Below are 16,247 nucleotides of genomic sequence, written 5' to 3' on the forward strand. Positions count from 1 at the left end.
GCGACCCTGTGAATGCATGTATGGGCTCAGTGGTTTCTGACTTCTGTCTGTGCTCTTACATCAAGTGGTTCCTTGAGCCACACAGTCAGGGGCTGGTTTATAACTTAGGACTTTTTATATCTTTGCTCTTATGGTTTTAGATTGATTTTTTTTATTCCTGTGTCTTGTCTCTCATTTTGTCTCCTAAGCCCATCCCTTAGAATTGGTCCCAGATCTAGCTTTGTTAGACTTTAACTCCAAGACACTGGCTGATTCTCTTTCTTGGGCTTTCCTTTATCCCAGAGCCTGGCCTAATTCTTCCCCTACCACTAGTGTGTCAACCAGTAGTTCAAGTTTCCAGGCAGGAGGTTTGCTTGTAATCCAGAGTGTGAGGTGATTCCACTGACATGTCTTTCCCGTCCTCCTTGAGCTACTTACCTGGGTGTCACCCTTCTGAACATGTCCTGACTTATCACCTTGACTGGCCCCACCCCACCCCCAGAGTTCCTATTACTGAGAGTTACCACCTCCTGGGCCCCCCCCCCAGACTTCTTCCTCCTTTCCCTGCCTGGTTTCATGCAAGGCTATAGCCATGTCTGCCTTCACTAGGAAAGGTGACCACAGTGGGCTTTAGGCTTTGCTTACTCTCATGACCCTTAAGCAGTGAAGTCAGTGACCCACATAGGACAGGTGCTATGGGAAGGATGTATCTTAGTACCACATGGATGGGCAAGGCTCGTGTGTGGGAGTCTCAGGGCAGTTCTTCCACGTTTTTTTACTCCTCCCGAGCACTCCCGATCCATACACACCCTACATCAAACCAAGAGCAGGCTGCACACCAGCTCACACTTGACTTAGCAAACGAACCCACTCTCCCTTAAAACCCCTAGTGGAGCAGACCCTGACTCATTTCCAGGGAACCTAGTTGACCTTTGGTCTTTCCCCTGTGGGGCAAGACTAGCCTGGTCTTTTCCTCCTTTGTGTTCTGTTGCTTTGACTTAAAGAGTACAAGTAGAAGCATCTCTCTAGTGTCTGGGCCTCTCCTGTTTTCCAGTTTCATTTGAGCCAAATACCTACAGAGTCCAGATGCAAGCTTTAGGGATCATATTGTTTCCAGCATGGCTTTGCCATTGGGGGTAATTCCTTAGACTTTTATTTGGGCTTCACTGCCAACCACTAGGAACTCCAAGAAGACCTCTCAGTTCTCAGATTCTGCAACGGAACCATTGACAGGGATACCTCTCTGTAGGTCAATATGAAATGGATCCCTGAAGGGGTCACATCCTCAGGTTGGGAACAAACACTAGAAGACACGTTCCTATGGAAACAGCTCTTTACTGGGCCAGTGATACTGTGTTGCATGATATTACCGTATGTTGACGGGACAATTGTATAGCAGGGATGGATGGGTAGTGCAAGCCAGTTGCACACGATGTTGCCAAGGAAGGTGGCAAAAAGGCTTTGAACAGGAAGAAGATGACATCCAGGTCTCTGAGGCAGGGCAAGGGAGGAGACAGCTCTAGCCCCTGCTCAGGAGTGTCTGAGTCTGCTGGAGTGGAAGGAGCAGGGCAGCTCTATAGAAAGTGAGTCAAGACGATGCAAGTCATTCCCAGCATCCCTTTCTGCCAGTGTATGCAAGAAGTTCATGAAAGAAGTTCATCAAAAGTTCCTTGTGCATGTCCAGCTTTTCACATGCCTTGTCCAGCTTGCTATTATGTGGGAAGAACTCTAGCCATCTTAGGTCATAGTAGGGTGAGGTCAGTGTGCATCTGTGTCAGGTCAACCAAGAGGAAGAGGCAAGAGCGGCCATGTTATTAGCTTCTTCCTCCTTGGCTATTACTGGAAACAAGGCATGGCAGACTAGGATGAACAAGGGGTGGCTTTGGAGGGAGGAGTTTACCCCTGACTTGTCCTTCCACCTCCGGCCCTGTGGTCTTCCTGGGAGCAGTCAAGCAGAATGTTCTGGAACCTGTAGGCTCTCTGCCTGCTGATAAAACTCTGCTTGGGTTCCTTCCAGGCCACTCTCGAGATACAGAGGTAAGACTGAAGAGAGGAATTTTCTGGATGTGTGGCTAAAAACCCTCCGAACTTGTCAGGGTCACCATCCACGCATGAAGCCTGGGAATGCCAGCCAGGCAGATTTTTTTTTCCTGCCCTGTGTGGGTCAAGGCAGCTCCACATGACTGTACCATGACTTAGTTATGTGTGGGGTGGAAGTTGGGGCTGCTGCTATCCCTGGATATACATTAGTCATCTAGAATGCCCCAAACATTTCCCTGGATTTTTTTTCAAGACCTGTGTTGAGTGGGTTATTGCAGAGACCAGAGCTAGTTACCCCAGGTAGTTATCCCTCCCCACCAGCAGGCTCTCACAGCCTTTCCTTCTAACTAGCCATAGAAACCCAGTAGGTCTCCCTTTGGCCAGCAGAGAAAAGGGGAGGAGGATGAGCTGTTTTCCTATGGTACAGTCATTACTGAGAGGCCTAAGACTCTAAGAGACCTCAGATCTAAGAGACACCCTCATATTAGGATTAAAGAACAAGGATTGTAGATTCTGGCTGCTTTCTCTGACCCCCCTCTCTAACCTGCATGGCAGCATCAGGCCAAAGACTCTTCAGTAGGGGCTCTGGTTCCCTGGTGGACCTGGAGGTCCAGGTAGTCCAGGGGGACCTTGGATGCCGGGTTCACCCTTAGGCCCTGTGGCCCCTCGCTGGCCTGGTGACCCTGCCTTTCCTGAAATCCCTGGCTTTCCCTGAGGCCCTGACGGTCCTTGAGACCCTGGGGGCCCCTCTGGCCCTGGGGGTCCCACATCCCCTTTGGGGCCTGGCTGCCCCCTTGGCCCTCCAGTGCCAAAGCTGCCCTTTGAGCCTTTGAGGCCTGGAAAGCCTCGGGGGCCAGCTGGCCCTCTTTCTCCCACAGGTCCTGGTTCCCCAGGTTGTCCCTGAGGACCCTGAGGTCCGGGGGGTCCCAGACTGCCAGGATCCCCTTTAGGTCCTTTGTTACCAACAGGTCCTTTCATGCCTGTATCTCCTTTGAATCCTCTTGGTCCGGGAGGGCCGGGGACACCTAGGATCAGATAGAAGAAGAGACTGGTCACTCTCCAGACTTTCTGTGAGCAGAATGGGTACAGGGATAGCTGAGATTTAGACAGACACTTGACTTAGAGCTGCCACCTCTGGGCTATTAGGTGACTGCTTTACTGTTGCTGAATTGGGGGTTAGACCAGTGTGTTCTATGCAAGAGCATGTATCAGTGTCTTGCACTGGGTCTGGTGTACTGCTAACACTCCCAGTTCTGACTTCCAGGCTCTCCTGCAGCTTCACACACACCAAGCAGGACTGAGAGCATAGCCGTATTGAGGAAAGGCCACAGTAATCTAGGATGCTCCCATCCTGCCCCAGGGCAGCCTGGTCATCTAGATCCACTCCCTGCCATACATCCTTGAACTGCTGGGCCTCTGGGATCAGGTGTATGCAGTCAGGGACACAGAGGAAAAAGGGAAGACAGTAAGGTGAGACCTAACTCATAGAAGCATCCCTAAGAAAGGCTACCTCTCCGGAAAACCTACTCCGTCCATTCCAGCCTCATCTATGAGCCCTTGAGGCTGCTGCTTTCGGAGTCCTTTACTGACACACGGAGAAATCAGTAGGGAAAGTCAGCAGTAGATGTGTATCTTATGGATGCTGGTAAACCACAGAGTCCTCGGGAGACAGCAAGAGCCATTTCTCACCATCTTAGCACTGGACACAGAGTCTGCCGTGCAGCTGAGAAAGCTCAGAGATTGTTAGAAGAGGCCATTTCTCAAGCCCTGGAACTTTATTTTAGGCCTGATGATGATGGTGTGGAAGAGACGTGACTTTCAGCATGGAGGTCACATCAGGAGTTGATTGACCTCCCTTCCTCCTATCTTTCTGTGTAAGGCTGAGAGTCATCACCTCTCAGATCAGTACCAACCCTGAGGGCACGTGGCAGAGAGTAGCTGCCCCTCTGCCAGGGTGTGCAGAATGCTTTAAGACCACAGGCGACAGAGCGTGATCTGAGATGAGGAGAACGGTTGTGGAGAAAAGAGCTCTCACCAGTGTGGAGGCAAGGCTTGGTGCAGACCCGGTTTTCTTCTGTGGTCTCTGTGGGGGTGAGTGTCAGGGTTGATGGGAACTGCGAGTCCCAGAGCCTGGCTCAGATCTCCATGAGAACTCTGCTGACTCCGTGAACCCTTAGCGATGCAGTGTCAAAAGGTTTTGAGCTAGGTGGGATCTAGTCCTATTCCTTCAACTAAGATCTGGATAGGGAAGTAAAATCCCATTGGTAAGCTGGGGAGTCCCGGATGAGGGATGGTGGAGCTGTTGGGTCTTTTTGGATAGCCAGCCTAGCCTTACCGTCAAACTCCAGGTTAATGAGATCTAGAAAAAAGAAGTCTCCCAAAGCCCAAAACCTTAGGTCTACATATACCTGTATACACAGATGGATCCGCAAGGACTTCAAGGATATCTCTCCCTGTCCCTCTCCTGGTCCCTGTTCCTGTCCCTCTCCTTCTGCCTCTCCTCCCCCCCAACGTGTGTGTGTGTGTGTGTGTGTGTGTACACGATCAATTCTACAGACTTCTCAAGTGAAGACTAGAACTGAGTGGGTTCTTTGAGGGAAGGGGTGATGAATGTTGAGACCTGAGAGCTCTCTAAGTTGCCAGACTCTTATTCTGTGGCTCTGGGTCACCTTCAGGCTGGCTAATGTGACCTGCTGACCCAAGCTCCTTACCTTCTGCAGTCCCTCGCATCTCCTTCTCAAAAAGTGTTTCTATGTGGAAGTGGAACCAGGTCAGTGAATATCTATTACAGCCCAAACTGGAAACCAGAGTCTGACCAGTCAGTCCCACTAGAGCCAATAAAAATCTTCCAGTCAGCTCCTGCCACTGCCTGCCATGGGACACTGCTCCACCTCAGCTCACGTGGCATGCCAGCAGAGGTGGTTTCGGGCTGAGGACAGCTGATGGGTCAGAGAAGCAGGCTGGCACTAGAAAACCCAAGAGATAGGGCCTGCCCCTTTATTCCCAGAGAGTCCCTCACCGAAGTTACCAGCACAGCACAGGCCCAAGCTAATGCCCACACAGGGTCTACCTCCCCCAGCCTGGCAGGTCTCTCTGGGAACTGGCAAAATCACAGTGCCTGTCCTTATGCTGCTCCTGGCATCTGGACCAGCTGAGATTTGGAGAAGCAGAGGGCCATTGAACAGTGGAGAAACCCTTGAGGCTGTGCGGCTGATGGGGCAGTGCTGAGAAATCCTAGCTTACTAAGTATCATCTGCAATACAGCTGAATTGATTTTAACATGTACAGCTTAGGCTATTCTTGATGTAACATTCACAACTGAACACCAAAGCGCCCTGCGGTTCCACAGCCCCTTGTCTTGAACCCCACCCCACCCCCATGACTAGATGGGCACTTGCTTTATGCCTCCTTGCCTGTTCCTGCTTGGAAGTTTCTTCTTCCACCTGCCATGGGAAGAGAGGCTGCCCCAGAGACATCTCCAAGTCCCCTGGTTCACCACTCTTTTTTACTTCAGGAGGGAGGGGATACAACCCATGTCCACTCTCAGAAATCTCATCACAACAAAAGTGCTCTGCCCTGCCCCCAGGGCATCTGCTATGGCCCCGCTTTCTCCTTGGGGTCTGTCTTTTCTATTGCCACTGTCTTCTGGAAACAGCTTCTCTTCCTTGACCTAGAGGAGCACAGAAGCCACTGGAAGGGTATCTAGGCTGTCCATGCCAGCAAAGGAAAAAAACAGAGCCAAAAGCCTGCTAGGTCCAAGGCACCACCAATCATTCCCTGGGTCTTTCCAGGGCAGATCTGAGCTTTCTTTCTCTAGGAAGGTAGTATGTGCCCATCATCCTTAGGGTAGACATTTGAGGAGAAGTCTCAGCCTCTGTCACACCCCCATTTGGTTGTCCCAAGCATGAGTGCAAGGAAGACGCAGAAGAGAAAGGCCGTCTCTTTCTCTGTGCACACTCTTGTGGCCAACACTGCTGTTCCCAGCCCCGAGAACCCAGATGAATCCTAGGTATCATCAGAATAAATGATGGGCCTCTCTCCTTGGCTTCATCCCACAGACACCACCTCTGCCCCCAGCACCCTCCAAAATGTATTTCTGAGTCTTTTGCATCCAGTTTGGAGCTGTCTGGGGAAGGGAAGGGGCTCTAGAACCCTTCTCCGAAGACCGCCGAGAGGTCCATAAAGAGTAGGACGAGCCAGGCATGATGGCTGTAAGCTGAGCATTTGAGAAGCAGAGACAGGAGGATTGGGAGTTCTGGGCCATCCTGGACGACATAGAGTCTGGATAGCTAGACAACAAGACCCTGACTTGAGAAACAGCACTTGCCCAGTGTGTGCAAGGTCCTGGGTTCTATCTTTGGTACTTACACTTAAAAAGGGGGAGGGGGATGAAAGGCTCTTTTCTTAGATTCTCAGGTGATCATAAGACTTGTGAGCTGGAGGAGCCCAGTCTATCCAGGGACAAAGTCAACAACCAGTTGTTAGCACAGTGGGATGACTCAAGGCTAAAACCAAGGCTCCCACCAGGATGGGGTTTCAATGACCTGTCAATAATAAGACATTGATGAGGACAGAGTACAGGGCAGGGAGGGGGAGGCGCTCAAAACTGCTCTGAGCAGCCAAGAAGCAAACGCCAGCATGGTAGCTGAGGTAAGGAGTTCAGGGAGGCCAGTCATTATTCAGGAAGCTACAGACTATAATTAGGCTCTTGGGCTCATTAGGAGCCGACCACAACTGACTGTATGTCTGAGGTAAGTAGAGTGGGTGGTGGCTCTGTGGTCCATACCCAGGATTAGGGAAGATGAAAGAAATGGGAGTGGCCAGAAAAATCTAGTATCTTAAGACATGATACTACCCATCCATGGGCTAGTGAGCCCTTGGTAGGAGACATCCATGATGCCTCTCATAGTCTGCTCATTAAGAAAGAAGGAACTAGAAATACAAGAGATATTCCTTGAGTGGTTAGCCCAATGGAAGATGCCCTGTCCTGTACCCTGAGACCCAGGTTGGAATGCCAGCTCTGGCATTAGCATGTTAGGTGGCTGGGCCTGACCTCCCCAACCCCCCCACCCTCTCTGTTCAACGACGTCATTGACCTCGGCCAGGGGAGTTTCAGTGGTAGCTATAATCACTCAAAGAACAGTGAGAAAATGCTCATGGACTTGTGTGTCTGCTGAGGATGGGCTGGTGTAAATCAGCCTACACTGCCAACCAAGGGTAAGAGAACTGTTAGAGATGAGGCAAAATGTCTTCCTGGGAGCTCGGGAGTGATGCCAAGTCCTGAGATCCTAGGAGAAGCGGCTCCCTGATGCCAGCCTGCCAACTTCTGCTGCTTCTCAAGGCACTGTGGGGAGTGATCGTTCTATATAGAGTGAGCCTCTATATAAGAGAGGCTGGGAGACCAAATGGAAGAGTGCAGCCAGGGCACCAAAGAAGACTCTCGGCATATTTTCAAGGCTGGGCAGACAAAAATGAGGCTCCCAGCTACTGATGCCTCTTCACTGCCAACTGCATGCAAAACCCCTGTGCCAAACAGAACAGCCTGTCTATCAATCAGTATCTATCTACCTATGTATCTATTTATCTATCATGTATGTATATATGTATGTATCTATGCATGTACCTATCTATGTATCAATGTATGTATCTATCTGTCTGTCTATCTATCTACCATCTATTCATCTATCTATGTTTCTATCTATGCATCTATCATTCTATTTATTTGTATGTATAGTGTAGTATTTGCATTATGTGTCTGAGCATGTGGTTGGAGGTCAGAGGACAACTGCTGGAGTCAGTTTTTCCTCCTTTCTTTCAGGCCCTAGCAGTTGAACTCAAGTTATCAGAGTTGGCAGCAGGCACCTTAACCTGGTAAGCCAACTCGCCAGCCTTGCTGTTCCCTTCTTAGTATGTCTGAATCCTTATGGGTCACAGCAGGATATAGCAGGTGGTACTTATGGAACAAGTCTGCAAGGTTAATTCCTCTGCACACTTGGCATCTCCCCTCTGTTCATACTTTCATTTATTCGTTCACTGAGCCTTGCAGTGAATGGTTAGACATTTGTGAATTGGGCGATGAGCCTGTGTCATCAATAATTTCACTTTGGAAGGATGCCTTATGTTAACATAGCCTTTTTAGGTTGACATTATTGTTGGCACTGATCCTCACAACTTACCCCTGTGGTATAGGCAGGGCAGGTATTAATGATCTTGTTTATGCTGGTTAGTTTTAATTGTCAATGTGACACAACCTAGAATTACCTCTAAAGAGAGTTTTAATCAGGAATTATCTTGATCAGGATGGCCTGGGGGCATGTCTATAGGGAGTTGTTTTGATTTGTTAATTGATGTAGGAAGTCAGAGTTCCCTGTAGGCAGCCCCATTCCCTAAGCTGGGGGTCTCTGAACAGTAGAAGAGAGGAGGAACCTAGCTGAGAGTAGACAAGCAATTGAGCAGGCAGGCTTGCATGAACTCATTTCTCTCTGCTTTTGCCTGTTGGTAGGATGTGACTAGTTGCTTGAGTTCCTGCCTCTACTTCCCCTCAGTGATGAGCTGGAATCTGGAATTGAACGCTGAATAAGCCTTTTCTTTCTCAAGTTGCTTTTTGTCACAGCAACAGAAATGAAAGTAGAACACAGTGGGTGACGAGACAGAGCTGAAAGTGGCGAAGAGCCCTACCATCACTCAGCTAATGAGTGGTGATTTCTTGGCCTCTAATTCCCAAAAGATAGTCCTAGCAGAGACACTGTCTAGCACAGACATTTCTACCACAGACATAAAAATTATCCCAGAGACTAAGAAGAGATAAAGATTCTAGGAGAGGTGTAGCCAGCATGGATACACCACAGGATTTCTGTTTCGTAAATGGAGGCTTGGAATTAGAGCTGGAAGGGGCTGGTCCTACCCCTTCATTTACAGATGACAGAGCACAGTTGCAGAGATGAAACAATTCTGCCCGAAGTCCCAGAGCAAATTATAACCGAGCCTCATTTTCTTCAGTAGATGCTGGGCAAGCCTCTTCACTCTTGTGTTACTACCATCTCCCCACCTGTGTTCCTCTGCTTACCAGCTCTACACCAGCCAGGCAATCCTTTAATGCCAGCTCCAGTTTTTGAGCCTCAGTGCATGTTTGAGGGTGGGTGACAAGTTCCTTCTTGGGTGGGGTGTTCAATTTACCTGGAAAGTTCTTTCAGATAGGAGAAGCTGTGGATGTGATGACTGAAAGATCAGGAGGAATATGGCCAACAGACATAACTTAGACTTGTGCCTTAGAGGCCACACACATGGCATCTTCTCAGTGAAGTGGTATGGGAAGCTTTCCATTCCCATGGAAACACTCAATGCCTGATTTTGTTGTATAAACATAAAATCAAACAGCAATTAAATGTGTTCTCCCCTACCATACCTCACCAATCTATATCCAAGAGAAAATGAGCTCAGGGGTATCAGAAACGTGAAGACATTGAACTGAGGGTCCCATGGACTCAAGCAGATGGTCCACAGTGCTAAAGATGAGGTTTTGTGATAAGAACTCTGTGATGATCACGGCACTGGCAAATGTCAATCTCCAAGAACTTCTCCAGTTACTGTCTCCCCCATCTCCATCTCTTGCCCAGTAGTGAGGCAAAATCTAAGTAGAAATGTCTGAGATGCCTGCAAGCTTATACTCTGAGCATCTCCTTTTATGAGTGGACAGTAGACACATTTTGAAGAACTAAAGTAGGGCCAGCGGGAGGGAGTGGGGGAGGAGAGAGAGGGAGGGAGGGAGGAGAGGTGGGAGAGAGAGAGAGAGAGAGAGAGAGAGAGAGAGAGAGAGAGAGAGAGAAGATAGCGTTATAAATCCTAGCTATGTCCACTAGATTGATGACAAAAATAAGGTGTGTATGTCATGAGCATGTCCTCCTTGCCACTATGACCAGATCTGTGTGCACATTAAAACTTTGTTTCATCTCCTCTCTCAATCAGTCCTTTGTCATATGTCCATTAAAACATAGGACACATGGACTACATTGACCTCCCAGTATTTGAGTTCTGAGAAAGGAAGAGAGAGAAAATTGTTCTATAACCCTTCTTCTGTGGGAAATTTTAGTATGTGTGCTTTGATTTTACACAGGACAATTCATTGTATCTTGTGGTAGCTCAAAACATGGCCTTACTAGCAACTTCATTTGGAGATTAAGAGTTTCATTTGGAGATTAATAAGAGTATGGAACAAGGAACTGTGTATGGGCAACAAGTGGACAAGAGGTAGATCCAAGATGTTTAATTTTATGTATCAACTTAAAGGGGCCATGAGGCTCCTACATAATTGATCAAGCTTCATTTTGAGTGTTTCTGTGAGGGTGATTTTTGTTGAGGTCGACATATGGATTGGTAGGCTGAACAAAGTTGATTATCCTCTCTAATGTAGGGTTAGCCTCGTCTAATCAGTTGAAGGCCAGAATAAAACATAAAGCTCAGGTTCTCCTGAATAAGAGAATTCTTCCTGCCTGGTATTCTTCCCATTAGGTCTCTGCAGATTGGACTTGCCAGTCACACAAACCGATTCCTTATGATATCTATGTATCTATGTATCTATCTATGTATCTATGTATCTATCTATGTAGCTATGTATCTATCTATGTATCTATCTATGTATCTATCTAGTATCTATCTATGTATCTATCTATCTATCTATCTATCTATCTATCTATCTATCTATCTATCTTCCTATCATCTATCTATCTATGTATCTGTCCGTCTGTCGCTTGGCTATCATTTATATACCTCCATTCTACTAGTTCTAATTTGTTTGTTTGTTTTGTAGAATTCTGGTGAGCAAGAGAACTTAGGGAGATATAGGATATAGAAGAAGAATCCATTAGGGTAATCGGTCTATGAGTGACAAATAGTTGGACAGGCAGAAAAAAGTATTAATGAGGGGGCATAAAGGGAGAAAGTGAACTTAGATGGTTTCAAAAAGACAAGGTCTGCAAACTTTCCTATGGGGACTAAAAGAAAGTCATGGGTAAAATAGAATTTTCTCACTTTCACCATGAGGTTTATAAGAACCTCCCTGACTCCCTTCCTTCCTTTCTTCTTGGCTTTACTCCTTTGTTGAGATAAGATTTCACTTCATATCTCTGACTTATTGTATAGCCCAAGCTGACCTCGAGTTTCTAATTCTCCTGCCTTAGCTTCCTGAGTGTTGGGATTATAGGTGTGTACCACTAAGCCTAGCTCTCAAAGGCAGACTTTTTCAAACATTAAAAGTTATTTATTTTTATTTGTGTATAGAATATGTGTGCATGTACCTGTGGAGTCCAGAAGAGGGCTTTAGAGCCCCTGAAGTTAGCATGACAAATGTCAGCCTCCTTATGTGGGTGCAGGGAACTGAACCAGGGCCTCTAAAAGAGCAGCATGTATGCTTACTCACTGAGCCATCGCTCCCAGTCCTCAAAGCCATTTCTTAAAGTTGCCTGATGCCCTGGGAATTGGTTACAGGATGATTTCGGCAATCTATTTTCCTATCTAGCATCTTATATCTAGCATCCTCTATGTACACAGAATTGGAGATTTCCCTAAAATCAGGTGCTTCTGTGTACAACAATGACCTGAGTCCCGAGAGAGGTCTGCCCACCCATCCTTACCTCGGATGATGGTGACATTGCGAAGGATTTCTCCGTGATGTGTGTCCACAGCCTTCATTTCCTCCATGATCATGGAGAGGTTTCGGACATTGAAGTCTAACCGAGCACTGAGGAGACTGAAGCGCTCCCTGAGCAGATCTGTGGTGCCCAGCATGAGGGAGACAGACTTATTCAGGTAGTAGAGCTCCTCGGCATGGGTGTGGAAGCCTAGTGTGCAAGACAGCCGTACATCGTCCAGGTACTTGAGCATGCTGTGCACGTGGTTGTCAGTGGCATTGATATTGGTGAAGATGGTGCCAATTTCAATCTCGTGAGAAGCCATGCGTCCTTCCAGAGACTCGAACCTTTCCACTGTGCGATTCTGGGCATATCGGGTGTGGTATTGGAGGTCATGCATGTTTTCCTCATGGTCATCCAAAAAGGAAGAGATATTGTCCAGTTGTAGCTGTAGGCCCATGACCTGTAGCACCAGGTCATGCATGCTCTCAGAATTCTGGCTAATGCGCTGAGAGGAGGCCCCCAGGGTGGCTTGAATAGTCTTGACTATTTCTCCAGTCTTGGCAGAGGTGCTTCGCAAACCTCCAAAGAGCCTGGTGTAGTTCTGCCAGTCAGTGACTATCTTCTGCAGGGTCAGGGTCTCCTCGTCTGTCTTCCTCTGGATCCCGTGGATCCACTCAGCAGTCTGGCCCACCGTGAAGTTGATCTGGTGTACAGCAGCCTTGACGTCATAGCACTCCTGGGTGAGGTCCTTCAGGCTGATGTCCATACCTGCTGTGGTGGCCTGCCAACCCCTCACTTGTGCCAGGAAGAGTCCCAGGGATTGATTGACCTGGTGAATGGAGAAGGAACAAGTGCCCATCTCCTGGGAGATTTGACTGCTTGTGGTGGAGAGCAGCTCATGGGCCTGGGAAGTCTGGTCCAGCTGGACCTCCTGGGCCAGCAGCATCTTCTGAAGCCCCTCCAGCTCCTCCTGGAGCTTCCTGATCTCTTGCCCCAGCTGCTCAGCCTCACGGCAAAAGGAACAATTGATCAGGGCTTTTGGGTCTTCAGGAGAAAAGGGGACATTTTTAGTTAAATGGGACAAAGGTAATGGTGTGTGTGTGTGTGTGTGTGTGTGTGTGTGTGTGTGTGTGTGTCTGTGTGAATGAATACATTCTCACTCGTGGAGGTCTGAGGATAACCTGAGGAATTGTTTATCTTGAGTTTTGAGATAGGTCTTCTTGCTGGCCTGGAACTTGTCAATCAGGCTAGGCTGGCTGGTAAGTGAACGCCTAGAATCCACCTGTTTCCACCACCCGGGCACTGGGATCAGAAGCTGCTGCCACCACCGCACCCACCTATTCCATATGGTTTCTTGGGACTAGACTCAGGTTACAAAGCTCATATGGCTGAGTTATCTCCCTTGCCCCAGAGGCCCTTCTTGAAATGCAGGCACAGGGAACTGGCAAGTGGCTCCTGTACCTTGCTCACTTTCTTGCTATGAAGACCCCTCTCCAGCCCTGAGAAAAGCCTCACCATTCCCTGGGGAATTCCATCTTTACTGTGCAACAGAAATGCAAGACTTTGGATATTTATCCCATAGTATCAGCGCATTCTCAAGAGTAGATCTTAGTAACTAACTGTTCTGAGGAAGCCAAGAACCTTGTTGTACACTCGTTTAAAAATTCTATACACATTTTAATATTTGTTGTCTTGATTGATATCTTATAATATACTTGCAGGGAAGGTAGCCCTGGGAACTTTTTTCCCTTGTGACTCCTGGAGAACAAGGCATAGAGAATTAGCCTGCCAAATAGAACTGTGTTATTAGGTGTCGGGCCAACACTTTCTATTTGCAACAGAGATAATGACTTTTAACCCCACATCTGCGATGGCTCCTTCTGACTCACGCTCTCTTAGTATGTTCTAAGAGGCTAGAGAGCATTGTGAACTGTGCTGTGACTGAAGCAAGTGACTTGAAATAGGAGGCCTTAGAAATCATTTGAGACAGATAATGATTTTTGAGAATGGACATGCTTACTTTCCTTCTCTGCATATGGCCTCTGGCTAGATCAACAGCCCATATAGAAAACTCTCACCTCAGGCCTTGTTGCATCTGAGCATCCCAGCCCTCCTCAATGAATGATGCTCAGCCAGAGAGGGGAGTGGGGACCACTGCTGGTCTTAGGAAGTAGGCGGTACTTGTCCATCTCTGGATAACAAGGGATAGAGGAGCTTGTGTGCTTCTGGACACTAGAATCTTACCCAGTCCTTGAAGATTTTCTTGCATTGACACAAGCTTCTTATTATAGATGGACTGGGCCAAGGAGATGTCTTCTGAGAGAGAGTCCACCTTTCTAAAAACTGGGGAAAGAGAAGAGACTGGGGTCATGGTTAGAAATAGCCACCATTGGTGAGATCATTTCCATCGATCTGCCACTGAAACATCCACAATTCTCCCAGGAGAAAGGCTCTCTAATGGCCAAGCCAAGATATTTCTTACTGCCCAAGTTCAGCACATGTCCCTTAACAAGAATCATAATTCACCTCCCAACCAGAGTTTTAGAAACAAGACCTCCTCATAAGTCAGGATAGTAAAAATTCACAAACATACAGAAAAAGTTATTCTTAATTCCATCACCCAGAGAGTGTTTGCCCTTGTCAATACCTTCAAGTATCTATTTCTTCTAATCATGAGCACATGGATAGCCACTTGACAGTCACACAGATGCACACTTTAGAAAATAATATGCAAAACTGTGTTACCCTGATCATCCCAGCTATTTTTCTTATAGGTATAGCATCATGGGCATTTTTCTTCTTCCTACAATCTTACCATTCTTTCTTTGAAAGATTTAACTTTAAAATACTTTTTTAAATTTAAATTTTTTTATAAAACCATTTCAGAGTGTGTATTCACTATGTATGGCACTGTGTCATACACAGACATTTCCATACACGAATATAGTGTATAATCATCATTGTCCTCCCATCCCAAGCCCCTGCTTCCTTCCCCTGCACTTGGTTCCCCACACAGTTTTATTTCTCCTTTCATGGCATATACACACATGAGATTTTATATCCCTCTATACAATCTAGAGACTATAAATTAGAGAAAAATGTAATATTTGTGTTTATTTATTTTCTAGCAAACATCATATCCTCTTCTTCATGGTTAAAAAAATTCCATTATATAAATACACACCATTTTTTTTTTACCCCTTCTTCTGTGGTCAGGCACCTAGGTTGGTTTTTAGGAACATTTTTCTATTGAGGCTTTAAAATCACTTTAAAATCATGAGCTTTGGTGTCTATAACATGCTCTATATAGAAGTATATCAGGGTTATCAAAAAAAATCCTCCCTCACTGAACACTCAAGGTGCCTCCTCTCCTAAGCTTATAAACAGAGTCTGACCTGTAGATATAGCTAGCATTCCAACTTAGAAATAAGCCCATCTGTGATGGCTTGAGGATATGATTTTTTCCCTTGGGATAAACACTTAAAGCACAATTCTTTGATTTGTACAAATCTTTGGTACCAAGTTTCCTCTAGAGAAGCCCATACTACCTCACAGTTCACTGCAGTCGGGGACCCTGAAAAAAGCTGTTGTGTCAGCAGGGTTTACAGCACGTTGCAGCAGAAGCAGGGTATCTGGGTTAATCCAGCAGAAGCATGGATGGCCCTGGCAGTGGTGAGAGGGTACAGGTTGGACTGATGACTGATACAGCTCCCCTGAAGGCCACATCTGACAGAATGGAATTACAATCGCTCAAAGCGACTGGTTGATATAAAGTCTGTTGGGTGACTCTGGCAGGTCAATGAACCTTTCCAGAAAGAATAGCCATCTACCAAACGAAAACATAGACGTAGCATTCTTACCACCTCCAAACCATTATGCCTTCAAGTGACTTAGAATCCCCAGGCTTCTAGTGCACATTTTATACCTCAGATTTGTCAAGAGATCAAATTAACTAGTAACAGTAACACGTTTGAGAGAGCCCAAGGACCATGTCACAGTTGGGTTGGGGGAGCGCTTTACAGTTGGACAGTTATTTGGTTTGAGCCTTCTCTCGGTTCGGAGCCCATACATAGGTAAAGGAGAAGAAATGGGGGCTGATAATTGCTATTTTGACTCCAGTGCTTTGTAATGCCTACTTGGCCAAGGGCTCCTTCCACGCACTTCTCCCTCTTCAATGCATATTTCCCGTCTTGTAATTAAATATTAATTTGTTTGTTTGGGCGTTTCCCTAATTTATCCTGCCTTCTTGTCTTGTTATGGTTTCAGTGAAATGTGCCCCATGGGCTCATGGTTTTGAGCACTCGGTCTGTAGCTACGGTGCTGTTGTGGAAGGCATACCTTTCGGAGGTGGAGCTTTGCTGGTCATAGTGTGTTACAGGAGTGGGGAGGAGGTAGTTTGTCACAGGGGTGGGGAGGTGGTAGTGTGTTACAGGAGTGGGGAGGTGATAGTGTGTCACAGGAGTGGGGAGGAGGTAGTGTGTTACAGGAGTGGGGAGGTGATAGTGTGTCACAGGAGTGGGGAGGAGGTAGTGGGTTACAGGGGTGGGGAGGAGGTAGTGTGTCACAGGAGTGGGGAGGAGGTAGTGTGTCACAGGAGTG

The 16,247-nt window shown here is 47.1% G+C and overlaps 1 protein-coding gene across 1 annotated transcript in view; it reads right to left on the reverse strand.

The window, feature by feature from the left end:
• Positions 1-1,299: 1,299 nt before the first annotated feature.
• Scara3 (scavenger receptor class A, member 3) overlaps positions 1,300-16,247 on the reverse strand; it is a 34,465-nt gene continuing 19,517 nt past the window's right edge. The window contains 3 exon segments of the mRNA NM_001108870.1: positions 1,300-3,044; positions 11,649-12,692; positions 13,893-13,991. Coding sequence (NP_001102340.1) covers positions 2,593-3,044; positions 11,649-12,692; positions 13,893-13,991 — 1,595 coding nt within the window. The 3' untranslated portion in view covers positions 1,300-2,592.

This window comes from Rattus norvegicus, chromosome 15 (assembly GCF_021556685.1).
Source record: "Rattus norvegicus strain SHRSP/BbbUtx chromosome 15, alternate assembly SHRSP_T2T, whole genome shotgun sequence".
Taxonomy (NCBI): Eukaryota; Metazoa; Chordata; class Mammalia; order Rodentia; family Muridae; genus Rattus; species Rattus norvegicus.